The 27,954-nt window shown below is 38.6% G+C and overlaps 1 protein-coding gene across 9 annotated transcripts in view; it reads left to right on the plus strand.

The window, feature by feature from the left end:
• The window catches only part of KLHL7 (kelch like family member 7), a 65,994-nt gene that overhangs the window by 458 nt on the left and 37,582 nt on the right, over positions 1-27,954 (plus strand). For 2 of the 9 annotated variants that reach the window (XM_025464353.3, XM_025464351.3), the window contains exons 2-6: positions 16,728-16,858; positions 18,614-18,896; positions 21,016-21,118; positions 22,028-22,121; positions 22,401-22,525. In XM_025464353.3, the coding sequence (XP_025320138.1) occupies positions 21,040-21,118; positions 22,028-22,121; positions 22,401-22,525 (298 nt within the window). In that variant the 5' untranslated portion in view covers positions 16,728-16,858; positions 18,614-18,896; positions 21,016-21,039. Of the gene's footprint in view, positions 1-236; positions 613-5,715; positions 5,776-16,727; positions 16,859-18,613; positions 18,897-21,015; positions 21,119-22,027; positions 22,122-22,400; positions 22,526-27,954 lie in introns of those variants that run through there. The other 7 variants (XM_025464350.3, XM_025464349.3, XM_025464354.3 and 4 more) reach the window with 6 other exon arrangements.

The following is a 27,954-nucleotide window of genomic DNA, read 5'->3' on the forward strand; positions in this document are numbered from 1 at the left end:
GGGTCCGGGACTCGCGCCCGGGGGACCGCGGCTCTCCTCCGCGGTGCTCGCCCTTCCTGCCATTTTCCGCACGCCAGCCACCCTGCGGTGTGCGGTGTGCGGTGTGCGGTGTGGTGGCGGCGGGTCTCGTTAGGCCGTTCTCGAGCGCTAGCGTGCCCGTCTGCTGATGCTGCGGGGGACTGACTCCTCGGGCTGGCGTTCGGCAAAGCGCGTCGGTTGTGTAACAGCTCTGCCCTACTTATTATCTCTTTGTGAGGCGAGGATCCCTCCCTCGGAGAGCCGCTCCAAGGTGTCGTGAGATCTTGTGCGAAGGAGCCCATTGGCACAGCCCAATCCCAGGCCCCCGAAGAAGGGGAGGAAAAAAAAAAGCATCGCTGGCCTGAAATCAGCTAGTCTTAAATAAGGATTCCCCGCCCCTCCTCTGTGTCACCCGGTGGAGGTAGTCAAAGACAAATCCTCCCGTACGTGTTCATTTAAAGCCAAACACAGTCACGGGTAAATAAATACCGCGCAGTGTTTTAAGGCCCCTGTGCGCCTCTGTGATTAAGAGGAGCTCTTTGTTCTGCCTTTGATGTATGGCGCATTAATGAAAGTCTCCGCGTTGGCAAAAAGGTGGGTTATGAAAAGAATGGATTTTAACAGGGAGAATGTAGACTAGAGAGGGTTTTGTTTGTTTGTTTGTCTTTTAATTCCCTGACGTCTTTTACCAAAGAGCATATCAAAGTCACTTGGTTACTTTTTTTTTTATTCCGTAAGCTTTATTTCAATAATAATAATAATAATAATAATACGTATCTGAGGAGACGTGGGAGTGTTTCTGTTTTGTGATCGTGGTCCTGTCTTTAAAGAGGACAAAAGCAGGATGTGAGTATGAATAATGGCAAAAGCTGGTTTGCTTATCTAGTGATTCTGATGAGAATATGGACAACGGTACAGGGATTGAAGATTTGTGTGAAGACCCGAGGCTTCTGGTTTCATTAAGCAAACTCTCACTGCTGGGAGCTTGTCTTTGTTCATCAGCGGCTGGCGTGGTGCATGAATGCAGTAGGTATCTGTCCAAATGCCTTTAAACCTTTCCTGGCTTTGGTGCTGAAGTAGCTGTGGACCTCTGAATTCAGTATTATGTGTAACTTACTTTCACGTATCTATTTTCACGTATCCATTCAAGTTCCTTTCATGTAAAGCGTTTTACATTTACAACACCAACGGCTTCAAATTACTGGTGCATTTAACAAGTGTTGGCTTCTAAAGGTCCAACACCATTCACCAGTGCTCACATTTGTTTCCAGCAGTCCTCCCACTCCCCTCCAGATATGTGGTTTTTGTCTGTGGACTCCAGCGTGGTAAAGCATTGCCTCATTCCTTATGTAGATAGGGTGCAACGGGATTGCAGCATCAGTTGTTTACTTGAAAGAAGAGGTGATTTTCTGAAACTGGATGTTTAGCTCTTTGGGTTTGAAAATTTCTGATTCATATCCCTTTCTTATACTTAGCGTTAGACTATATTAACATCTGTTTATTTATTAAGTTAGAAATAAAGTTACTGAAAAAATCAGGATTCTGTTACTGTTACTGAGGAGGAAGGGGGAAATAGAAGCTGGGTGAACAACCAGAGATCTCTTTCACAGCGGTTAACTGACCTTAATCTGTTGGATTCTCTTTTTGTCAATAGCTTTACATGTCATTCGGGTATTCTCCAGTAGAACTTTTACCAACTTGGTGGAATCTTGCATCTTTTGCAAGATTTGTGTGATTTTTCAGTTTTCACTTTGCAGTTGATTTACATTGTACTTGTTTTGTTTAACATCATAACAGTAGAGACTCACCAAGAATGATTGACAAGGGCAGTTGTTGGGAATTGGCAGAAATAGAAACTGGTCTGAGCCGGAGGAAGAATGTTTGAGTGAGAACCAATTTTATGAGGGTTTTTGTTCTTTAGTGAATATTATATTGTGACTATTTTTGCTTCCCCATATGACCTCATCACTTTGGGGATCAGAGTAACGAGTGCCTGGATGAAAAGGACCCCTCTGTACACACCCAGAAACATTCTTACAAGAAGTTGAGCATATGGTAAAATTAGAATACCTGAATTCCAATCCTGCTCTACCATTAACTAGTTTTGTGATCTTAGATAAATATGATTTAGGTCATTTCATCTCTTGATAGCCTAATAGCCAATTTTATGTGTAGTAGTGAACGGGGGTTCTTCAGAGCCAGCAGTCTCTGCTGGTGCCTTTTCCTTCTTACGGAGCCTTTTCCTTCATCATCCTTGCAGTCATTTCTAGTTTTCAAGTAAACTTTCCAAAGAAGTATAGGATTCACTAAAGGATATAAATCATAAACATGCAACTCAATGAATTATCACAAAATATACATACCACCAACAAGAAGTAGAACATGAAGAACACACCAGAGGTCTCCATTTACACTCTTCTCAATCACTACCCACCCCCTAAATGTAACCACTGTTCTAACTTCTGTCACCATAGATTTGTTTTTCCTGTTTTAGAACTTATAAATGGAATCATACTCTTGGGTCTTGGTTTCTGAAAGCTAACATTATTTTTGTGAGATTTATTATGTTCCGTGTGGCTCTACTTCATCTTCATTGTATTTACTTATTTAGTATTCCATTGTATAAATACACCACAGTTTATCCATTCTATCATTATGGACATTTGAGTTATTTCTAGTTTGGCACTATGAAGAATAGTACTACTTTGAACATTTTTGTATGTTTTGTACATGTCTTTAGATGTGCACATGTATGCATTTCTGTTGGGAAGTACTCCTGAGAGTTGGGAGTTGTGGAGTCACAGGCTATGCTACACTCAACTTTAATAGATAACTGTCATAATGTTTTGAAGGTTGTGCCAGTTTATGCTAATGCCAGCTGTGTATTAGGCTTTTATTCTACATCCTGTCAGCACTTGATATTGTCAGTCTTTATAACGTTAGCCATTATATTGGGTATATAGGAGCATCTTACTTAAATAGGTTGAGCACTTTTTTTTCCCTTTTTTATTTTTTTTAATTTTATTTATTTATGATAGTCACACAGAGATAGAGAGAGAGGCAGAGACATAGGCAGAGGGAGAAGCAGGCTCCATGCACCGGGAGCCCGACGTGGGATTCGATCCCGGGTCTCCAGGATCGCGCCCTGGGCCAAAGGCAGGCGCTAAACCGCTGCGCCACCCTCCCTTTTTGTTTATATTAATTTTATTACCTGATACACTATAGAGGAGCTCTACAAAGTAGGGCTGGATCATAATCACTACTGCTCATGTCCAATTGCTGTTGCTCTTGTGTTAATTAAGTGTAGGAGAACCTTAACATTTAAGGGATATGTCGTAAGATCTTCCTAAGTACCACTATAGTTTACAGTTTCCCCCTGTTAAGTGAATTAAAGTATAATTAGAATTTAAAACCTTATGTTAAAACCCTGTTGAGAATTAAGAGAACCAAAAAAGCTGATTTAAGGATTGGATGCTGAGCAGTCAACTAGGCTTACTTACTAACTAAAATGACTTCTGTATACTCACCTCTTCAAGACTGTAAATTACTACTAGCCATTAATCTTTAGGGTGAATAATACAACTTCCTGCATTAAATTTTCAGTAATAGAAACACTTCTTGATCATTTATTTTCTACCAGCCATTCTGCAATGTGTTTAACATGCTTTGTCTCATTTAATTCCACCAACAACATCCATTGACTACTCCCATTATCCAGACTTTCTTATTTTTGACTCCAGGCTGTCTTCTTTTGTCTGCCCAGTTTAGGAGATAATCATCTCTCTCTTCGCTTCCTTCCAATGCCCCCAGGCTTTCTTGACCTTCCATCCTTTCTTCATATCTGTCTGGCAAAAAGCATTGATGACTATTTACCTTTTTTGTGCAAGGTTTCCAAGCACAGATGGAATATATCCCATTACTAGGCAGTTCGTTGTCAGGTGTCTTAATTTCAACTCAGCTGTCAGTACTGGTGATCAGTCCTGCTTTCTGTTAATTTTACTGTTTTCCTCTAAAATGAGTCCTCTATTTGCTTGCTTTCAATAGATCATCCCCCTTTTGATAGTGTAAATAAATAGAAGACATTATTTTGGAACTAACTCTTAGATTTCTACCCCCAAATCTATACACCTATTTTGACAATTTTTTATTTTGCTACAATGGAGAAGCTGCCTCTTTTTCATCTAAAGCCAGTGTTTTCACCTGGGCTTTGAATCCCTCAATATTAGCCTAGTCAGAAAAGTTACATTGTTTGTTATTACATCTCTTTTGAGCATCTTTAACTTCTTCTCTACCGGAGTCTAGCATTTAGGCATGTTTTAACTTCTTTAATTTTTTTAACCATCCACCCAAACCAGTCCATCCATTTTTAGTCTCAACACTCCCCTATAAATAATACCTCTCTCCTCCCTGTTAAAACCAGAGGATGGGTAGACTCACTGCCCCCTTTTCTTTTAGCTCACTATTGACTTATTCATCTAGCTCAGTTTGGCTTTCTAACACATCCATTTGGGTGAATACTTAGTGAGCCACTGCATGCTAGGCATTTTGCTAGATTCTGTACTTGCAAGTGATGAGCAAAACCAGACAATCTCTGCCCTGATGTAGTTTTAGTCTAGTAGGAGAGTGAGACATTTGTCAAGCAGTCACACAAAAAAATGTAAAATTGAAACAGTGGTAGGTATTATTGAAGAGAAGAACATGATACAATGAGGGCAGATGAGTGGATGATTTGACCATTAGGAAAATTTCCCCCAAGGAACTGGTGAATGAACTGAGAGCTGAAATAAAAGTACATGTTAAGGGATGCCTGGGTGGCTCTGCGGTTGGGTGTCTGCCTTAGGCTTAGGGCGTGATCCTGGAGTCTTAGGATCGAGTCCTGCATAGGGCTCCCTGCATGGAGCCTGCTTCTCCCTCTGCCTGTGTCTTTGCCTCTCTCTGTGTCTCTCATGAATAAATAAACAAACTTTTTTTTAAAAGAGTACATGGTAATCAGGCACCTTAAGGAAGAGCCTCTTAGGTAGATGGAACAGCAAATGCAGAGGCCCTAAGTCAGAGACCTGCTTACCATAGAATGGCAAATTCAAGAGACTGACTTAAGGCCAGTGTGACTGGAACACAGAACATAAGAGGGATGATAGTGTAAGATGAATCTGGAGAAGTAGCTAGAGACCTGCCCAGGCATAGTTTCATAAGTCAAGTTGGGTGGAGGGGTTGCCTTTATTCTAAAGCCCCTTCAGATGTATGTTGTGCATGCATGTTTCTGAGAAAGAGGAGGGATCTGCAAGTGTTTTTCTTTTGAAAAAGATGGTCTGATCCGTGGCAAATGAGAGAGCTCTCAGAGTGGTTGTTGGCAAACCAAACAGGAAGTTACTCAGTAACTCAGTGAGATGGTCCTTTGGATTAAGGTGGTAGCTACAATAGAAATGAAGAAAAGATGACATATTCAAGAAATTTAGGAGGTAAAATCCACCGGACTTGGTGATAATAACTTCCACCTGTGGATGTGATGACTAAATTAGATAACCAAATTAAGATGACTTAAAACAGGACCTGATAATAAGTTCCCAATAAATGTTGGCTATTTTTGTTGCTGTTATTATGGTTGACTGGATGCTGAGGGATTCAATACAAATTTTCAGTTATGACCTCTAGGGTTCTAGAATGCATAGCAAGGGAGATAGTGACACTATTCACTGAGAGAGGAGATACTGGAAAAGGATCAAGGCTTTGGGGAAAGGATTATAGTTTGTATTTTAGGTATGTTCAATTCACAGTGCTTATGAGACATTAAAGTATATATGATGAATTGACAGGTCTGGAGAGTTGTGGGTTAAAAGTGTAAATTCATGGGGCACCTGGCTAGTTCAGTCATACCATGTGCAACTCTTGATCTCGGGGTCATGAGTTCGAGCCCCACATTGAGGGTAGAGTTTACTTTAAAATACTCTTTTTGGTGGTGGTGAGGCGGGTAACCTGAATGGCTCAGATGGTTAAGCATCTGCCTTTGACTCAGGTCATGCTCTCCATGTCCTGGGATCTAGCCCCACATTGGACTCAGGAGAGCAGGAACCTGCTGCTGCTTCTGCCTCTGCTGCTCCTACCACTCATGCACATGTTCTCTCAGGTGAATAAATTTTATTTACTTATTTATTTTAGGGGTGTCTGGGTGACTCAGTTAAGTGTCTGGCTGAATTTTGGCTCAGGTCATGATCTCAGGGTGGTGAGATCAAGCCCCTTGTCAGGTTTGAGCTTAGTAGGGAGTCTGCTTCAGATTATCTCTCCCTTTCCCTCTGCCCCTTCTCCCACCCTTGCATGTGCGCACGCTCTCCCTCTCTCAAATCTTAAAAAAAATAAAAAAAAATTAAGTGTAAATTTGTGATTATCTGCAGATGTTAGATAACTTTTTTGTTAAAACCGTGGAGAATCTAGGATAAATGGGGAATGAGTCTATAAGGAGCCCCCTTCCCCCCCAAAAAAAATGTCCAGAAGAGTAAGAGGAAAAGGAGTTTCAGTTTTCAGAATCTGAGAAGAAATTGTTTCGGAAGGAGCATGGCAAATTTTGAAGCCAATGAGAAGTCAAGATATAGCAACACAGGGGAGTTATTGACTGTAGTGAGTGTTGTTTTGATGGGAGACAGATGGAAGTCAGATTATCATGAGTACAATATGAAACAATTGAAACAGCTTTATTGGAGAAATTTGGCCCTGAAGGAAGTAAGGGAGTCAAATAAAGGTCATTTGGTTTTGTTTAAATTGGAGAGGTACGAATGTGCTTAAAAACTGGAAGAATTCATTTGTTATGGAAAGAGCCCAGATGTCCATCAACAGAGGAATGGATAAAAAAGATGTGTGTGTACACACACACACACACACACACACACACACTGGAATATTACTCAACCATCAAAAAGAATGAAATCTTCCCATTTGCAACAACATAGATGGAACTAAGGGTATTCTGCTCAGCAAAATAAGTCAAAGACAAATACTCTGTGATTTCACTCATTTGTGGTACTTAAGAAACAAAACAGGTGAACATAGGGGAAGGGAAGGAAAAATAAGACAAAAACAGGGAGGCAAACAGTAAGAGATTCTTAACTATAGGAAACAGGGTTGCTGGAAAGGAGATGGGTAGGGGGATGGAGTAAGTGGGTGATGGGCATTAAGGAGGACTGAACACTAGGAATCAGAATAAAGGTGTTTCTGCTCTGAAAAGTAGGAGATGAGATCATTCACTAAAATGAAGGAGGAAGATGAAGCTAGAGGTTGAGGAAAGTAATTTTTGTGAAGAGTAGAATTGGTATGATGGCTGGCAGTATTTTTGAAGGTTTTTTGAATTTAGGTATCATGGATTTCTAACGAATATTTATCCTTAACCAAGCCTTTACAACCCTGTCTGATGTGATCCCAACCTATTTCTGTCAGATCTCATACCACTTTTCTCAGCCATTTCACTCCAGGCACCTGTCTTCCTTCAGAGCCTGCAATATTGTACCAATGCCTGTAATTCTTTTTCCCTCCTACTCATGCTTCAGTTTTGACTTTAATGCCACTTCCTCCCAGAATGCCCTACGTTATTTATGTCAAGGGCCTCTATTATATAGATTCTATTCCTTTTGTTCATGCACTGATCATCTCTATAAAGGCAAGAAACACTTCTTATTGTAATGTATGTCTTTGCTACTAGGCTCTAAGCTTCATGAGGACAGGGACACTGTCTCATTTGGTGCTGTATTGCCAACATCTACCACATAGGTGCTCAAATATTTGTTAAGTAAATAATTGATGTCATGGTTGATAACACCCAGAGGTTAAGGGCAGAGTAAGGAGAAAAGTGGACAGAGGATGAAACTCTGGGGGAACACCAATGTTTTAAAGGATAGAAAGAAAAGTACATTGGAGATTAAGGTACGGAAGCAAGAAAGCAGGGAATAATATCACTAAAACCAAGATACAGGTGACAAAGGAGAGACAGGAGTATCAAATGTAGTAGGGAGGCCAAAAAAGATAAAGTGTCCCCTGGGTTTGAAAAGTGATGGTTAAGTTTTAATGGAGTGGTGGGGGAAGGGGCAGATTTTAGAGGACAAAGGATGGATAGAATGGTGAGTACATGGAGAGGGACCTGCCTCCTGTGTTTGGCCCAGGCTTTTCAGAATAGGATTAATGTTCTTTAAACTCCAGTAGTATATACCCAAAGAATATAAAATACTAATTCAAAGGGATATATGCACCCCAACTTTTATAGCATCATTATCTATATAGTAGCCAAACTATGGAAACTGCTCAAATGCCCCTTGACTGATGAGTGGATGAAGATGTGTACACACACACACACACACACACATACCTACACTCACACATACACTCAAATATTACCCAGCCAGAAAAAAGATTGAAATCTTGCCATGTGCAAGCAACATGGAGAGAGCTAGAGAGTATTAAGTTAAGCAAAATAAGCCAGAGAAAGACAAATACTATATGATTTCAGTCATTTATGGAATTTTTAAAAATTATTTATTTGGGGGGGAGGGCAGAGGGAAAAGCAGACTCCCTGCTGAGCAGGAAGCCTGCTGCTGCTGCCTGGGATCAGGACCTGAGCTGAAGGCAGATATTTGAGCCACCTAGGTGCCATTCATGGAATTTAAGAAACAAACAAATGAGCAGAGGGGAGGGTTCACACTCTGGGCTGAAGGCAGGCACATTTTTTTAAATGAGCAGAGGGGAGGGGCAAACCAAGAAACAGACTCTTAAGTATAAAGGATAAACTGATGGTTTCTAGAAGGGAGGTGGGTGGGGGATGGGTTAAATGGGTGATGGGGATTAAAGGAGTGATCTTTTTTTTTTTTTTAAGATTTTATTTATTTATTCATTGAGACACACAGAGAGAGAGAGGCAGAGATACAGGCAGAGGGAGACGCAGGCTCCACACAGAGAGCCTGACGTGGGGACTTGATCCAGGGTCTCCAGGATCCCGCCCTGGGCTGCAGGCGGCGCTAAACCTCTGCACCACCGGGGCTGCCCTAAAGGAGTGATCTTACTGTGATGAGCACCAGGTGATGTATGGAAGTGATGAATCGCTATATTGTATACTTGAAACTAATATTACACAGTATGTTAACTGGAATTTAAATAAAAACTAAAATATATATATCTCCAAATTAAAAAAATTAAAAAATAAACTCCAGTAGTATAAAGTGCATACTGACAGCATGACACTTACCACATGTGTATTGAATGAATGAATACAGAAGCATATCGTAAGGGAGACATGATTATATTAAAATTTCCTTCTGCAGAGAAGACAATCAAGATTTGGGAGATGTAAGAACTATTCCAATCCTAAGGGCTTCTACCCTTTCTGTAGGAGCTGCCTTAATTGTACTTAAGCTCTGACTACTGCTAATCTATTTCTCTTTCAGAGTTTCAAATCCTGGATAGAGAGGCTGTGATAGACCTAATTTGGGTTGAGTGTTAGCCCTTTGAATCAATTTTCTATGGTAAGGAGAACAAGGTCATGGAGCACAAACATCTTGAAAGGCTTTTTATATACTGATACTCCCTTCACTCCTTTCCTGTGAAGGGAGAATACAAGTCAGGTAGCTACTCCAATTGACATCTGCTACAAAGATACGTGTCCTTGAAATAGTTGGCATATTAATACATTTTAGTAGGTAATAATATACAGCGTATAATTAGTTACATTCTGTTAAATGCCAAAAATGTGGTTGATTAATATTTAAGAGAGACATTCTTAAGAATATGCAATCTGGGGGCAGCCCGGGTGGCTCAGCAGTTTAGCGCCGCCTTCCACCCAGGGCCTGATCCTGGAGACCCGGGATCGAGTCCCACGTCGGGCTCCCCGGATGGAGCCTGCTTCTCCCTCTGCCTATGTCTCTGCCTCTCTTGCTCTCTCTGTGTCTCTCATGAATAAAAAATAAAATCTTTAAAAAAAAAAGAATATGCAATCTGTGTTAAATATCATAAATTCTATACTTAATTTCTGGTTAGCCTACTGGAAAAATGGTGTGTCAGGATTAAATGAGTTCTGTTTTAGACCTTCTCTTTGAATTGCACTTAAATTGAATCACAACATTATACTGTAAGCTTTTATCATGAAAAGTTATTCTAAAGTGGCTTTGTATCATTTATAAAACTTCTTTTAGTAGTGTTGTCTTTAGTCACTTATTGCTGTAGGAAACAGTATACTCTAGTGGAGCTAACATGGATTTGGTAATTAAACAGATCTAGGTTTGAATCTTAGCTCTGTCGTCTTACTAATTGTGTGACACTGGGCAAGTCCATAACTTCTTTAGCCTTTTATGTTTGTATCCACATGACAATGATCATAATACTATACTGACCTATCTTACTAATGTTGGGGATAGTGAGACAGAGAATGTGAAAACTCTTGATAAATTATTCAGCATTGTCAAATATTGTTGGTATTGTTATTATCACAGTGAATCTACTGGAATTCTTGGTTACCAGCAATGGAAATACCTTCTCTCTTAAGTCAAAATTTATTTATAAGAATATCAGGAGCGAGCAGCCCAGGTGGCTCAACGGTTTAGCGCTGCCTTCAGTCCAGGGTGTGATCCTAGAGACCTGGGATTGAGTCCCATGTCAGGCTCCCTGCACAGAGCTTGCTTCTCCCCCTGCCTGTGTCTCTGCCTCTCTCTCTCTCTGTTTCTCATGAATAAATAAATAAGAACCAAAAAAACCCAAAACAAATTATATATATATCTATATCTATCAGGAGCTTACCGTATTGACCATAGGCTGGAAGATGAGCAAGCAGGACAAACAAGCAGAAACCAGACATTCTTTGTTAGCTAGGCTTCAGAAACCGTGGAGTCCATTACATTGCAGGAGCAGTCTTGACTACTTGCTGTTGTTGCTGCTGCCACTGCCATAAAGATCTCCTCCATCTTCTGTTATTTGCTCAAAATTCAAAATCCTGAAAGTAGATATATAATTGGCTGGCCTTAGGTGGTTTGCCAAAGTTTGGCTCTGCCAAGCGAACAGAAGAAATAACTGACTTTTAGCTTCCATAATGAGAGGGAGACCCTGAGAATTGCCCTCTCACCAACATAGTTCATAATGAGGAATTTTTTCAGAAATGGGAGTTTGGGGTTCTAATAGGCAGGAAATTGGATGCTAGATTGCAGAATCCATAGGAAAAAAAAAGTCATCAAGTTTTTTCACTTACCATATCTAACTTCAAGTTCAAGATTACGTGGTGTGATACCATTCCTTCTATAGTCATTTCAAGATTCAAGATTCTTTTTTTTTTAATTTTGTTTTAAATTTTTTTAAAGATTATATTTATTTATTTATTATGAGACACAGGGGTGGGGACGGGGACAGAGACATAGGCAGAGGGAGAAGCAGGCTCCATGCAGGGAGCCTGATGTGGGACTCATCCCCAGACCAGGTTCACACTCTGGGCTGAAGGCAGGCACTTAACCACTGAGCCACCCAGGCATCCCTTATGTCACGATTCTAAGGCCTAAGTCTTAATAGATTCTTTATATGGAGAAAATTTCTTTGTGGAGGGAAAATTCTTTGTGGAGGGAAAAGTTTCATAGTTAAAAATTATATATAAGTTATATAAAACAAATATAAGAGCAAGGATGAAAATAAAAATAGCCACTTTCACTGTTATTTATTTGTTAATATTTTTATGCATTGTATTCATGATTTCTTCCTTCACTGTTCCTATTCTTTGTCTTTAGACAGCTCCTCAAGGTTCTTTATCTGGTGGGGTGACCTTTATTCCTAGGTATCTTGAACCTTTGGTCTTGTCGTAGAGGGTCACTTTAGTCTTTCATTAACATTTATTACTAGATTTAGCAATACCAGCAATGGGCTTGGAATTTGATTTTACGTTATTTATAAGCTGATTAGTTAGCCTGTTACTGTTTAATGGATGCTGGCGGGAGACATGAGACTCCTAGGTTAGAGACAGCAGTCTTGATTACTCAAAGCACACCATCATGAGCATCCACATGTATGTGTCAGTTCCCCTTATTTCCTGAGTACTATGAGGATGACCCACTGGGGCCCAGATGGATGTCATACACAAAATGTGTTTGTTCTGTAGCTGCGGAATGAACACAAGCTTAAGGAATCTGCCATTTTACAGCAAACAATAAGCAAACCTGGCCCTTAACTCTTGTGGGAAGACAGTATCTCATTCCTAGGGGTTGCTTGCTGGCAACATAACCTTCAGAAGTGGTGGCCCAGGTAAAAAGGTGTCAGGGCCTTGCCTTTTTGGCATGTCCAGGAAGATATGTAGGAATTCAAGAGACCCATGGAGAACTCTTCTCTCCCAACAACCAGAAGGTACCCAAGGTCATCTTGTAAGCTCCAGCTATCTTCTGTCCCATAGAGAACAGCAACCTTTTTTTCCCTTCCTGACCAGGTTCAGGCACCTAGCCAAATGTAGTAACTTTTACCCAGTGGCAAGTAGAAGCCAAAACACCCAGGTTGTAGTCTTAACTTCTAATTCTATAGACACTTTATTCTGTTGCTTGATTGAAGCATTCTTCTTTTGGGTCCTCATATCTTTAAACGAGCAGAATCCACCTCCAGAAAGACTAATTACTGAGATCAGAAGCAAAATATTTGTGAGTGAATCTAAGCAAAATAGTGAGGAGGCTTCTTCCATCCCTTGGTTGCCAGGCTGAGCCTAACTATATAGAAACCATTCATATCATTTGAAAATGGATTCTACCGCTTAAAAAGTCTGAAAACCACTGTTATAAGGCTTTTCCCTGAAAGGAGAAAAAAATATATAAATATATATACATATACACATATGTCTATATGTGGTGTGGGGAACAGCAGGCAAAGGGGCCGGGGCTGGGAAAACATTTTTTACCTTCACCTCACCCAAAGGAAAGAAAATGAGGTATAACGAGCTCATCCCTCTCTCCTACAAATTTTCTATTAATGGTAGGATTACTATTTTGAAATTCACATACTTCTGCTTAAGGTCTCCGCCTACTAAAGAGGATATGTAAAGTATGTCGTATGATGGACTCTGTAAGTTGGATTTGGGCCCAGCTATCCTTTTTTTCCACTATTGAACATATGAATATGCAAATTCCAAAATTTAGATTGGGATATACGAGTGTGAGTAGATGAGGGTTACCCAGTACTTACCCATTTATCAATAGTATTTTTTTAATGTTTTATAATTTTAAAGATTTTATTTACTTGAGAGAGCAGGCACACATGCACTAGCCAGGGTGGAAGTGGGCAGTGAGAAAAGCAGACTTCCCACTGAGTAGGAAGCCAGACATGGAGCTCCATCCCAGGACCCCAGGATCATGACCTGAGCGGAAGGTAGATGCTTAACTACCTGAGCCACCCAGGCACCCCAATAATGTGTTTTATTATGTCTCACTTGGCTATTAATCTTTGTATAAACTCCCTGATGAGAATCTCAAATGGCTGGATGGTAGAATTCAGGCATCAAAGCCCCATCTCAACTCCCAGCAGAAGGTAACTGTACCAATTAGCTGTAAATTCATATTTCCAAGATTTTGTTTTTTAAGATTTTTCTGTTTTTTTTTGTTTTTTTTTTTTTCCCCTGCACAGGGAGCATTTTGTTTTATCTTAAAGGCATCCTTTTTTTTTTTTTTTTTAAGATTTTTATTTATTCATTCACGATAGATAGAAAGAGACACAGGCAGAGGGAGAAGCAGGCTCCATGCAGAGAGCCCAACACGGGACCTGATCCTGGGTATCTGGGATCACGCCCCAAGCCAAAGGCACTCAACCACTGAGCCACCCAGGCATCCCATGGGGATCCTTTATCAATAACTATTCTTTTGTGTATCCTCTGTAGACCAGTTTAGAAAGGTTATTTAAGGGGCAACTGGTGGCTCAGTTGGTTCAGTTCTGGTCATGATTCTAGGTTCCTGTGAGTCCCATATTAGGGTCCCTGCTCAGCAGGGAGTTTGCTTCTCCCTCTCTTTCTGCCCCTCCACTTTTGGTCTCTCACTCACTTATGCTCACTTGCCCTCAAATAAATAAAATCTTTTTTTTTTTTTAAGTTTAATTTTTTTTACTCCAGAAATCTTTTAAATGGGTAGATGATCTCTTAACTCCTGATTGGAAATTTACTTCTATTTCCCATCTCAAATTTTTTTCAGCCAAGATTTCATTCATAGCTCTCCAGATTATCTGCAGTGAACAACCAAATGACAGCTTAGACTCTTAATTCTATACTAGCAACATGAAATCCCCCCAAATTTGACTCTTGTGAACCCACTCATGATTAAATTCCCACACCTGTGATTTCCCTCTGAGTTAAAATTAAAGGTCTTTCCAAATATGTGCTTTCCTTGGTTTCTTCGCTGCTCAATCTCAGCCAGAAGGCGTTCTCTTAAGTGTTGGATAGATTTGGGGAAGCTTTCTTCCATTGGAATATATTTAGTTTAGTGCTTCCAAAGATGAATTTCTCTAATTTCAAAGTAGTTGGTGCCACGTGTTTTCAGAATGTTGTAGGATTCCTAGGACTCTTAAGATCAGCACAGCAGCATCATCATCCCCACAGATCTGAAAAGATACAAGCAAATCTCCCATCTCTATAATAAATAGTGCAGATGTTGACACCTTACTATAAAGTCCTAACCCACATTATTGTTCTCAGACAAAAACAACAGAAACTCTGGTTTCTAGGGAACAGAGAATCTTCAAAGAAAACATAAAGATATCTTGGCTTTTTGCTTGCACAGATTGCTGCCAGACTGTTGGCTGTCTGTAATTTGCAGACTCTGAACTCAGATGAGAGAAATCACTTATCAAGAGGCTAATAGAGACACTTGACCATATAGGGAAGGAATTTCATCTGCTTCACTGGCATAGTCCTTGTTCTTGGAGAAATTTGCCAGGGGGATTTACTCAGCTGCCAGGTCTTCTAGAGTTTCCCTTTTTCCCCTGTTGTCTGTCCTGTGCATTTAAAGCTCAATAGTTATTTCTTTTTTGAACCTTAGGTAGCCCAGTGCTGAAGTAGTTGAGTTCTGTCTAGTGACAAAGTATTTTCTTTTGCGAGAATGATCCACGTTTGTAGCAGGCAGTCGTGCAGAGCAGTTTGTGGCCTTGCATTCTCTACAGTTCTGATCCACCTTGTTATTCTGCACCCTTGTGTCCCCATTATGATCCTGTCCTGTAGTGAAATTCCTTGTATCTACTAATCCTATCTCTTGGGGAGGGTCTTTTTTCCTTTCCATTTATTTCAGCTGGAGAATGACCTTTGTTCTAAAGTTTATGGTCCCTTTAGGGACTAACATGGCCTTTACAGTGTACTCTCAAAACCTTGTCCTTCCTCATTATTTGAGTTTTCCAGGCGTTGGAAACTAAGTGGTAGCAGACATACTCCTTTTTGCTACCTATGTGTGTCAAAATGGGCTGTGTCTCTGTCCTCTGTTTGTTCCTTTCAGGGATCCTCAGCTTAGTTGTTAACCTGTTCAAGTTGAATCCTTTCCTTTCTACATAGTATAGAGCTAACATTTTTTTTTTAAGATTTATTTATTTATTCATGAGAGACTGAGAGAGGCGGAGACACAGGGAGAAGCAGGCTCACCACAGGAGCCGGATACGGGACTGGATCCCAGATTCCAAGATCATGCCCTGAGCCGAAGGTAGACACTTAACTGCTGAGCCACCCAGGCATCCCAAGAGCTAACATTGTTTAGACCAGAATACCTTCCTTACTTTTTTTTTTTTTCCTTTTGACTTGAGGCCCAAATGTTTTTCTTCTTCCTCTTAGTGCCTTTCTTACAGACCCGGTCATAGTGGAAATCAAGAGGTCCATATGTTCAGGATTGATTGAGCTGCTGCCAGTCTTCACAACCCACAGTAAAGTAATTCCAATTATGGACAAGTTCAGCATCTAACTTAGGCTTGGATTATATCTGCATTACTTGGCTTCCCTTTAGTATGACCTAGTACTCTCCCTTACAGTCTTATTTCCACAGACTTCCCTGATATGTTCCACTATATATGTAGCTTTCCTGTCTTTCTACCCATATCACCTTGCAAATTACATACATAATGGATGAACTACTTTATAGTTGATCTTCCTTTTCAGAAACTGTACAAAGCTATTTGAATTTAATGTAATCACCTGTTACAACTGTCCCAATTTTTAAGGGCAGTCCTCTGATTATGTGTTTGATATCTTACCTTTGGCTTTAAGAGAGCTCTTAACAAAAATTTCTTCAATCCAGGCTTTTTCTGAGAACTGTTTTAGTCTACTGCTGAACTTTACTTTTCTCCCTCCATGTGTCTTTTTGGCTTATATGTCACCCTACTTGAATAAATAACAGTAAAGGTAACTTTTTTTTTTCTTAGTCCCGTCTTTTAAAGAGCATTTATACCGAACTGTATCTTCTTTCCTTTTTAAAGCTGTTTGACCTAACTTGTCATGTTTCCCTTAAAGAAAAAAATTCCCCTTTTCCTCTATTAATCTTATGTCTAACTTTGTTTTTCTTTCATTTTCTCACTTGCCTTATTGTGATTATATATGTGTATATCCACTGTTGTTTTTCTGAGCAATTAAGATTGCTAAGGGCTTTTTAATTTTTTTCTTAGCTTTTGAGTTTATTATGGCTTTGTTGAGGCTTTCCTAGTATCTCAATCCAAGAAGATGATTTATCCCCATATAATAAGGGCTGCATTTCCCTTTATTTTTTCAGTGATTTAAATCCACCACCCAACTATAGTTGAATCTACAGTCTACTCAGGGATTTATACCCAGGGCCAGCTTGAAATCACGCTGGGCAGGACTGATTGCAGAACCTTGTTGACAAGCTACTTAAATCCAAAGGTTAGTCATTCCTCAGTCCTCTTCTTGGGATATGATGAAGAATAGAATTTGGGAATAGAATTAGATGATTGCATGCCTCCTAGTAACGCCAACACATATTCTTAAAAGATAGAACCTCTTACAATGCTGTAGGGCTTACATGGCGTCTACTGCCTTTTGCAGTTTTACCTGGCAAACATGTAAAGACAGCAGAAGGTCATTCTACCAACACTTGCCTCAAATGCTTGCCTGTTTTGAAGTGAAATCTTTCCTAACCAAAGAACTGTTCCTGAAGAAATCCCTAATATTTGCAGGCACTAAAGTATCACCAAAGTTTCTTTACTGCGTTGAATATGGGTTTCAGCAGCTCTCTTCCACTGTTGGTTCCAAACCTTTGAGATGAGTTATGTCTACTTTGGGGCAGACTTATAAAAGAAAATCTACCAGAAGGCCTGGCAGTGTGTGGTCAGTGACCTCTCCTTTACTCTCGTTCATCATATAGACCGTCTTCCACAAGTGACAGTGGAGAAAAGGACTGAACTTTCCTTTCCAGTACTTAACTTGCCCAGAGGAAGAGCGACTACATTATGAAAGAGAAATCTAATGTTTCCCCTCAGTGGGTAACAGTTATACTAATGCCATTTTTCAATTATCCATTCTCACATCACATTTTTTAAATTAATAGACTTTGCTTTTTAGAGTAGTTTTATGTTTACCAAAAAATTGAGCAGAAAGTACTGAGTCCCCATTTTCCCTCTCCCCCTCCCAGTTTTCCCTATGTTAACTACTTGCTAACATAGCCATGATACATTTGTTAAGATTTTTGAGCCAGTATTGTTACATTATTATGAACTGTGGTCCACATTATGGTTTATTTTTTGTATTGTACATTCTGTGGATATTGACAAATGTATAGTGACATGTATCCACTGTTACAGTATCATAGGAAATAGTTTCACTGACCTAAACATTGCATGGGCTCCACCCTCTTGACACATTTTTGAAATAGTATCTTTATCATCTATCAAATTCCTACTTAAGGTAGCTCCCTCACATTTCTTAGGTTTATTTCTCAATATTTAATTATTTTGTTGCTGCTATGCTGGGTTGTTGTTTATCCCCCATTCATGTTTCTTTATGGCTTACTGCTCACATCTAGGTTAGCTGATTGCTTTTTCATATTTATCTTATTTATGCCTAGCCATCTTACTGACTTTTTATTTAATTCTACGAATGTTAAGTTTATCTTTACTTTCTTACCAATTTTATTACCTAAAAACCCAGTTTCAGCTGCTCATTGCTCAAAAAGCTGATACTGAAGAGACAAATTTTGATTGGAAAGGATTATGAGCTTTATTCAGGAGGCTGGCCACCTGGGGAGAAGGCAGACTTTTGTCTAAAAACCAACACTGAGGTTTTTGCCTGGCCCAAAGATTTTTAAAGGAATTTTAGGGCAGTTAATCAGTAAAAGGGAAGCACAGTGATCTATAACACTTCTTGGTTGCGTTTAGACTCAGTGGTACCAGCTACAGACATTATGGCAGTGTTTGAGATTGTGTATTGGTGCCCCAGAGTGAGGGGTAGGGGGGATTGTACAAGAGGGTTTGGTTCCCATACAAAGAAAGGTTCAGTTAATCACAAGGGCTAAAGGTGCTTGCTAACTCTTAAAGACTGGTAAATTGGCCAGAGTGGCTGAGGCAGAGGCTTCAGTTTGGCTAAAATTTCCAGAATAATAATTGAATAATAGTAATGATAGCATATGTTTCTCTGTTTCAGACTTCAATGAAATTGCCTCTTCTGTGTCACCATTAAATGTGATGTTTGCTCTTGAGTCAAATCACCTTCAGCATACATACACATCATTTTCTTTGTTAAAGAGTGTAAAAGGAAGTGAATTTTTCATTTTGCCATCTATTGAAGTTTTTCTACATAAAGTTTTAACCTGTCAGTATGCTGAATTACATTAAAGGATTATTGTTCTTGAACCTTCTTGCATTCCTAGAATATTTGACTAATAACCCTGCTGAATTCACTTTGCAAATATTTGACAGATCTATAAGTAAGTTCCTAAAACAAGAAAAAAGTACAAAAGTGCAAAGAAAATGTGACCAAAATAGCACCTGGTAGTTAAAGAAAAAAGAAGACAAGGAACCATAATAAATAGTGTAAAAGAAGATGGCCTATGTATGATGAAACATAAGTCATCAGTAATAATAAATCCTTCGATCTAAATCCTACTAAAAGTTATTTTAGATGGTGAGAATTTCAGATTAAGTCACAAATCTGTGTGCAATTTTAAGAGACTAAAATTCAAATGCTAAAAATATTAAAGATGTAACAGAATAGGGGGATATAAACAAATTGCAAGGTTTTCTTTTCCTTTATCCAGTAAACATGTACAAAAGGTAGTTTTGTTTGTTTCTTTTCAATTCACATAGGACTTGTTACCTTTCATATATTCTCCAATGTAACCCAGATCTCTGTCTCTTCCCATTTTCTGTCTGTAGATACACTCTTCCTGAGAAGAGTCTCTACTCTTTAAATCAATCCCATCTCTTGTTGAAACCTGTTAATCTAGTGTAGCACGGTCAGATGTACCGTTTGGATACAAAAAGTACCTCCCATTCCTTCCACAATGTTAATATCTAGCTGGAGACTATTCTTAACTAAATTGCTGTGCAGAGATCTCTCTGATTTCTTTCTTTAACTTACTGAAGTGCCTATGTATTCATGCAACTAAAATTCCCTATTGCTGAATATATATTTTGGCAAGGTTTTTTGCTACATTTCAGAATAGTTATACATCTTTCGGAACTTCTGTCAGCAGCCATAGACTCCTCCCTTATCTAATTTGCTTATTTGCTTGTTCTGTCAGAATTCTTTTTCTCACTCCTTTCCTTCTTTTCCTTCCACCTTTCTTTTTCTTTCTTTCTTTCCCCTTAGCAACTAGATCCACTTGTTTTGGTGGTAATCAAATAGTTGACTTGGTTTTGCTACCTGTTATTTTGGGTGTGGTATGTGGCAAAATCACCTGAGAACTATGCCTACCTACTCTACCTCTCCCACCAAGTCAAAGGAAATAAAAATTTAAAAATTCAAGACACTACTCAGATAATAATGGCTTAAGCTAGAAGTAATCTGCATGTAATATCTAAGCAGTAGGCCCTAGGCCTTATAGAAAAATCTTGACATAGCTGAAAAAGTAAAATTTTGTTCATCTTTTGGCCCATTATAAAATAAAAAATAAAGCCTGTTTCCTTTGTTGTTCTGAGCATTACCATCTCATTTGGATTTTTATTCGTGGAGTTATAAAGTAGAATGTAATGACTTACGTATCTGAAATTATATTAATAGTTTTAGTAAATACTTAACATTTACAAAATGCCATATCCTCTGAGCTACTAAGCCAATATTTAGATTTGTGATAAATTTTTTTTTTACGCTGAAAATACTGTCTCACGTTCCCAATGTTATAAGGAGTGCCTAACCTATCGCAAGCTCCAAATTTTCTCTGAGACTGTCCTGTACGTTATACCTGCCTTCTTTCAGGAACCTAGAGTGACAGATACCATTTTGGCCTTGGACAGAAATAACAATTTAAAAGTGGTTGCTATCCAGCTCCTATCAGACGTGCATTTGAAAGAAGTGTTACTTAAGGAAAGAGTACTGAATGGTCACTTAGTTTGTCCACTCTGTGCATTCAGAGTTATTCTTGTTTCAAATTAGATCTGTGTAGGCTACTCTCTTGGGAAATACAGTGTGCACTCTGGATCCTATCAAGAATAGATAATTTTTTAAAAATCCAGATTGCTGTGTTTGAAAAACCATCAAGGGCATTGCTCTTATGTTATTTAATGTCCCTGTAAAAATCTCACCATGAGAAATACCTTAGAATTTGTGTCAGGAAAAAAAAAATGGTTTCCTTAAGGGATTAGTAGATTACTTCTCAGATTATTTTCCCCTGTTTATACTGCTCAATGCCATTTTGATACAGCAAATCATGATAGCAACTCTGTAAGTCCTTCTTAAATGGGTCTTATGAACCAAGTCTGTGCTGGACAAAGATTGGATTTGAATAGAAAATAGAAATAAAGCATTTGGCAAGTGCTGATTTTGTGTATTTGCTAAGCCACGCCCAGTGAACCCGTTTTAATTTCATTTATATCTCTCTTAACTAGAAAACGTTGTGTGATGTAATCCTTATGGTCCAGGAAAGAAAGATACCTGCTCATCGAGTTGTCCTTGCAGCAGCCAGTCATTTTTTTAACTTAATGTTCACAAGTAAGTATCTTAAAGTAAAACATAGTATTTTTCCCATCAGAATAAAGTAGAGTCTAAATGAAAATATCTTCCTCGTTTTTAAAGCTCTTTAGAAATTAAGGCCATAAAACAATGAAGAGATTGAAAAGTGGTTATGATGAGGATTAAGCAAAAGAAAAATATCCTTTCATTAGCCCTGCAGGCCCAGGCCCTTTATGGATGAAGATACAGTTTCTATTTGAATGCCCAGTTTTCTTCTTAACCTCAGGTGGAAAGGCAAAGAAGAAAATAAATGTTAGAATAATTTATCAGTAAATTAAATAAAAATGAAATATGAGGTATAGCATACCATACTAGAAAGAACTCTAGATTTAGAGTTTGAGAACTGGGTCCAAGTCCTGGTTCCTCTGCTTAGTACTATTTTATGAGCTTGATAATAATATGTAATATATCTGCCTCAAATTTTCTCTTTGGTGCTCTGGCTACCTATGAGGTTTTTGGTAAAGAATGAGAGCTTTGCTAACTATAGCTTACTATATTTATATATAACTGTCGTCGTTCTTGTAGATTTTTGCTGGCTATGTCAGATGTAGTTTTTCTCATAGCAATTTAGAAGAGTGCTACTAAATTATTATAGGACTTGGGGAAATACTAAATCTAGTTTTATGCATATGTTTACATGGTCCTTTTTATTTTTTTTTAAAGAAGTACACTAATTCACTAATTTCTAAGCTTATTTTAAGGCACATAAATGTTGAGAATCAATATACATTTATTGTAGGAATGTTGGGCCGGCCTTCTGGGTATTTTTTTTTTCTCAGATCTCTGCCTATTACTGTTTTCTATACTTAACATGGCCTGGAATGATCTAGTCCTCAGTTAAACTGGTGATAGTACTCATACCATTTATATTTCTTCTCTTCATTTTAGCTAACATGCTTGAATCAAAGTCCTTTGAAGTTGAACTCAAAGATGCTGAACCTGACATTATCGAACAGCTTGTGGAATTTGCTTATACTGCTAGGTAAGTTAAGAAGGATCATTTCTGTTGTAGAGAGGTAAGATTGGGATCTACTGTGCAGAGAGCATTGTGGTGACACATTGATATGCTCCAAATTCTTCAACATGAAAAACTACAAGAACAGGGATGTTTGAGGAACATTAATGCCATACTGATGCAAGGACTGAAAAGCTTAATTTTCTGTTTAATTTCAGGGGTTAGTAGGATACGTTTTATAATAGCATTATTAAAATAATAAAAAAGAATTGTAGGAAATTAATATTCACTTTAACTTCTTTGCAGAATTTCTGTGAATAGCAACAACGTTCAGTCTTTGTTAGATGCAGCAAACCAGTACCAGATTGAACCTGTGAAGAAAATGTGTGTCGATTTTTTGAAAGAACAAGTTGATGCTTCAAATTGTCTTGGTAAGAAATCAGATTCCTATTTAAAATAAAAACAGGGATCCCTGGGTGGCGCAGCGGTTTAGCGCCTGCCTTTGGCCCAGGGCGCGATCCTGGAGACCCAGGATCGAATCCCACGTCAGGCTCTCTGCATGGAGCCTGCTTCTCCCTCTGCCTATGTCTCTGCCTCTCTCTCTCTCTCTGTGTGACTATCATAAATAAATGAAAAAAATTTAAAAAAAATAATAAAATAAAAACAAAACCAAATTTTAATGTGTATTTTAATTTTAAAAAGTGTGGTTATTATGAGCATCCTCATTTAATTTCAAAGACACTGTCCACTAGAAAATACACTCAAAATAAATTTTAAGAGATGCTTGGGGGGATACCTATTAACCTGGGCAGCAACAAGCCCATTAAATATTGTGTTAACATTTTCCAAAATATAAAATAGCTTTAATAATGAGTTTTTGTGTATCTAGAATGAAGAGTAAGGATTGCATCTGGTGGTGGTGTGATATATGATATCATTAATATGAATGTTCACCTTTGTTGAAGCACTTAAGATTGCTGCAGTCTGACTTGGATGAGAACTGAGGTTGTTTATATTGCCTGAGGTCTAATAGCTAGTATGTGGAGGTGGAGGTGCTGAGGTTGGAATTTAGGTAATCTTGTTCTTAACTACTACATTATGTTGCCTCTCCACATTGTCAGATGTGCTAACTGTTGTATACTAGAAGACTTAAAAATCCTAGAATATAAATTAAGATACTAATTCAGGGACTGCTATAGGGGGTGCCTGGGTGGGTCAGTCAAGCATCTGACTGTTGATTTCAGCTCAGGTCATGATCTTGGGGTCTTCAGATGGAGCCCCATGTTAGGCTGCACACTCAGCACGGAGTCTGCTTGTCCCTCTCCCTCTGCTGCCCCCTCCTCATGCATTCCCCCTCCCAAATAAATAAATAAATAAATAAATAAATAAATAAATAAATAAATACAATCTTTAGAAAGACCAGTCTCTAATCTCACCTGTGCAACAGGAACATTCTGGAATGAGTCCCTCTATTTCTCTGGACCATAGTCTCAGGTTCCATTTATCAATAAGATTTGTGTTCCTGAGATTTTACTTATTTCCCCTTATATAAATAAATATTCTCAGAAAATTTGTTGTAAAGAGAGAATTCAAAGAAGTTTTTGGAAGATGATGACTTTAAGTATTTTTCCCTAATTCCCTAGCACTCTAAATTTCTAACCAGGTGATTCAACTAGAAAGAAAAACAGCCAGAGTAGGGAGTGGATGTGGTGGTACAAACCATACTGTGGAACCTAGAGCAGGTTTGTGCTAACCATGTCTTAGGCTTTGGGCTTCTGAGACCATTTAGGAATTTTACTTCTGGATGCCTTCTGTCATTGTTTTCAAAGCTGAGAGGAAAGAGCTTAACAGCTTAGAAGGGAGCCTGATTCTCTGACTGAGCCTGGGGCAAAGATAGTGGCCCAGCCCGTTGCCAACTGCACTCTCAGTACCTAAGGGAACTGATTCAGCCTGCTTTCTATTTAGCCCTGAGCATGGCTCTCCCTGAACTGATCAGAGAACTCTGTTTTTACCACTTATCAATTCTCTGTTGCTTAGAAGATCCCAACAAGCTGGCTTCCTTGAATGCTAAAGGAGCCCATGGTACCTGATGGAATTGAGCAAAGATCATACTAGATTAAAGGAAACCCAGTAGTTTGAGAGACAGAATATCAAGCTAAACAGCTTGAAATGAATGTCTCCTGTAGACAGATTACTGTAAGAAATGGAGAACTTTTTTTAAAGATTTTATTTATGTATTCATGAGACACACACAGAGGCAGAGACACAGGCAGAGGGAGAAGCAGGCTCCATGCAGGGAACCTGACGTGGGACCGGGTCTCTAGGATCGCGCCCTGAGCCACCCAGGGATTCCCCAGAAATGGAGAACTTAAAATGCATATGAATAGGGTGGAGAGGAGGGTGTGATTTTCCATGAAGTTCAACTGCATTGAAAAGTAGAATGAATACTCCTAAAAATCAAACTTAAAGAAGATTAAACAGAGAAAACTGCTTCATAATAACAAAACAAAAATGCAGAGAAGTGGAGATCATTAGTGAAAGCATGAAAGACACGGATATGAAGTAGGAAGTCCAGAAGGAACAGATGAAGGAAAAGCAATATCAAAAAAATAATAAAACTTATTTGAGCTTAAAAAAAAAACGTTACCTTTCACAGTAAATTATGCTAATACAGACCTGATGAAGTAAGATACTCCTCTCCTAGATATATCCTAGTGATGTTTTTCCCAGGACCTGGGATCACACCCTGAGTCAAAGGCAGACACTCAACCACTGAGCCACCCAAGTGGCCCAGTTTTACCATACTTTTTAAAAAATTAATATAAAAAGAATTTATAAGCTTTTAGAGAGAAAGGGTATGGGGGTATGGTAGGTTAGCCAGAAATTGGCCACCAGTTCTTTCCATCCCTATATGTATAACCATTTATGTATGTGACTTTGTAGCTCCTCCATCAAGCCTAGTCTAGGCTGGCCATGTAGCAAATGTGACATGAGCAAAGGCCTTAAAAATGATTGTGCATTGGGGCTTGCCCTTCTTTGCTGCCAGGGGCTCTTCTGCCATCATGAACAGATTAGAGGCCATTTGAGGCACAGAAGAGCTATACTAACTGATGTCTGTACCAATCAGCTTTTCTATTACCAGATAAGTAAATGAGGCCTATCTAGACCATCCAGTTCCCAACTGAGCAACCAGCTAACTACAGATCAACCAGCCCAGATCAAAAGAACTACTCACTTGACTCCTAGAATTGCAAGAAATAATACATTTTTGTTACGTTGAGCCACCAAGTTCTGGGGTGGTTTTTCCTGTAGCAATAGATAAGTAATATAAAAGTTTATTTAGAAAAGAAAGAGAATCAGAATGATGTTACTTTTTTATCTGCAGTATGAAGTTATAAGATAATAGCATAAGATGCAAATGGTGGAGGTAGAAAAAAAGAATTACATTTTAAAACATCATTCATTTGAGACATTGCAAAGACAGCTTATAATCCACCTATAGCCTTCTATGAAAAGTATTAGGGGAAGTACCACAGCAAAGAAAGAGGTAATAAAGATCTCAAGATAGGGATTTGCTGGTCAGCTTCCCTAGTTACAAGCAAAATAAACTGACTGACTTACACAGAAAAAAAATTTAGTGAACGCTTTTGAGTTACTTATAGAATTGCCTAGAGGGGCACCCAGCTGGCTTAGTCGGTGGAGCATGTGAATCTTGATCTCGGGGTTATGAATTTGAGCCCCACGTGTGGCATGGAGTTCACTTAAAAAATTAAACATACACAAAAGAATCGCCTAGAAATCTCAAAAATAAAGCTTAGAAAAAGTATAAGGATTTGAACAACACAGACTTGTTTAGGTAGATATCATGGAATTTTTTACCCAGTAATCAAAGAATACAAATAGTTCTTGGATACCCTTGGAGTGTTTACAAATACTTCAGTCACAGAAAATCTGGAGCACCTCAAAGAGAAGAGACACAGGCTACATCTGCTTCTTACAGTGCAATAAAGCTGAACTAACGTCAAAAGGAAAGCTATTTCCTCCTACTCCATCCAGAACACTCAGATCCTTAACTGAAGAATTGTTTAGAAAGGTATTTTTTTTTATTTTTATTTTTTAGGAAGGTATTTTTAAAGAAGTATTAAAACTGAACTTACAGGCTATATAGAAATATGTGACAATAAGCACAGAATAAATCAAAACCTTTGGAATGTGACTGAAGTATTTCTTAAAAGGAAAGTTTATAAATGCAATCTGTCAAGAGAAAAAAATAACAATAAAAGTTTCCTTATCAGGCATAATCAGAACAATAGTTGGCTAATTTAAAATGTCACTAAGCAGTGCACCTGGTCAGTTGTTTGGGCAGCTGACTGTTGATTTCAGCTCAGGTCATGACCTCAGGGTTGTGAGATCGAGCCCCATCTGGGACACCACACTCCGTAAAGACTGTATTTGGGATTCTCTCTCCCTCTCCCTCTATCCTTACCCTGTTTGCCATCTCTGAATGAATGAATGAATGAATGAATGAATGAATACCTACCTACCACATACATATCTTTAAAAAAAATTAAAATGTTGTTAGGGATGCCTGAGTGGCTGTGTCAGTTAAGTGTCCAGTTCTTAATCTCAGCTCCAGTCTTGATCTCAGGGTCGTGAGTTCAATCCCTATGGAGCCTCCATACATATAATCCATAAAATGCCATTAAAACAGTGAGTGATTATTCTTTGCTATGAAGGTAGTTACTTTAACGTAATGTGTATACTAATGTATTAACGTTATTATGTTAATACTTATGTATACATATTACATACCAGTCTTCCAGTCTTTGAGGCCATACCTATTATTTCAATACTTATCTGTGTTTGTTTTTCATAAATCACACTAGTGATATATATAATTTTTTTTTAAATTTTTAGTTTCCTTGAAATGAATTGAGAATTTAGTGAGAGAGTCTGAGTATAGAATCCCCCTAGAGGGGTGCCTGGGTGGCTGACCTTGGCTTGCGTCATGATCTCATGGTCCCAGGATTGAGTCCCATTTTAGACTCCCTGCTCAACGGGGAGTCTGCTTATCCCTCTCCCTGCTTGTCCTTCAACTCATTCTCTTTCACTCTCTCTTAAAAGCTTTAAAAAAAAAAAAAAAAAGAATCCCCCTAGAATTGTGCAATATTTTCAGATCTTATTACTTATCTTCATCATTTCTAATTTGAGCTTTTCTCAAGTCTGTCTGAAACCTTAAGATTAATTTTCATAGGAGTAACTACTTTGTTTTCACATTCATGTTTTATTGATTTGCATGGTATTTATTTGGGTTGTATAATGACAACACATTCAACTGCCATAAATTAATTAGTAAACAAATACTGATTCTTGGTGAAAATACCATCTTGTTGCTGATAGCATAAGTATACAGATATAGCAGACTGCTCACCATGAGCATCTAGCATGCCATGGCATTGACTAGTATTCGAAAATGCCTAGTGATTTGACAAGTTCGTTGGCAGGCATCAGTTATGAGAACCTCTATGGTATAAATCTGAAAACATCAAAACTTATACCTGAAGACAACATGAGTTGAAACATGGAAAATCAAAGATAATGAACTGAAAAAAATTCGACTTATGACTTTGAAGGGAGGCCTGCGAAAGGATCACACACAATTATCAGTGACTTTATTTAGAAAGATTGGCAAACTTTTTCTGTAAAAGACCAGATAGTAAAAATTTTAGACTCTATGCCATGCACATGTCACATGTGGTCCTTGTCACTATTCCTCCTTTTCCCTTTCCCTCTGCCTCACTTTTTTTTTTTTTTAATGACCCTTTAGTAATATGAAAACTATCTTCAGCTGCTGACCCCT

This window comes from Canis lupus, chromosome 14 (assembly GCF_003254725.2).
Source record: "Canis lupus dingo isolate Sandy chromosome 14, ASM325472v2, whole genome shotgun sequence".
Taxonomy (NCBI): Eukaryota; Metazoa; Chordata; class Mammalia; order Carnivora; family Canidae; genus Canis; species Canis lupus.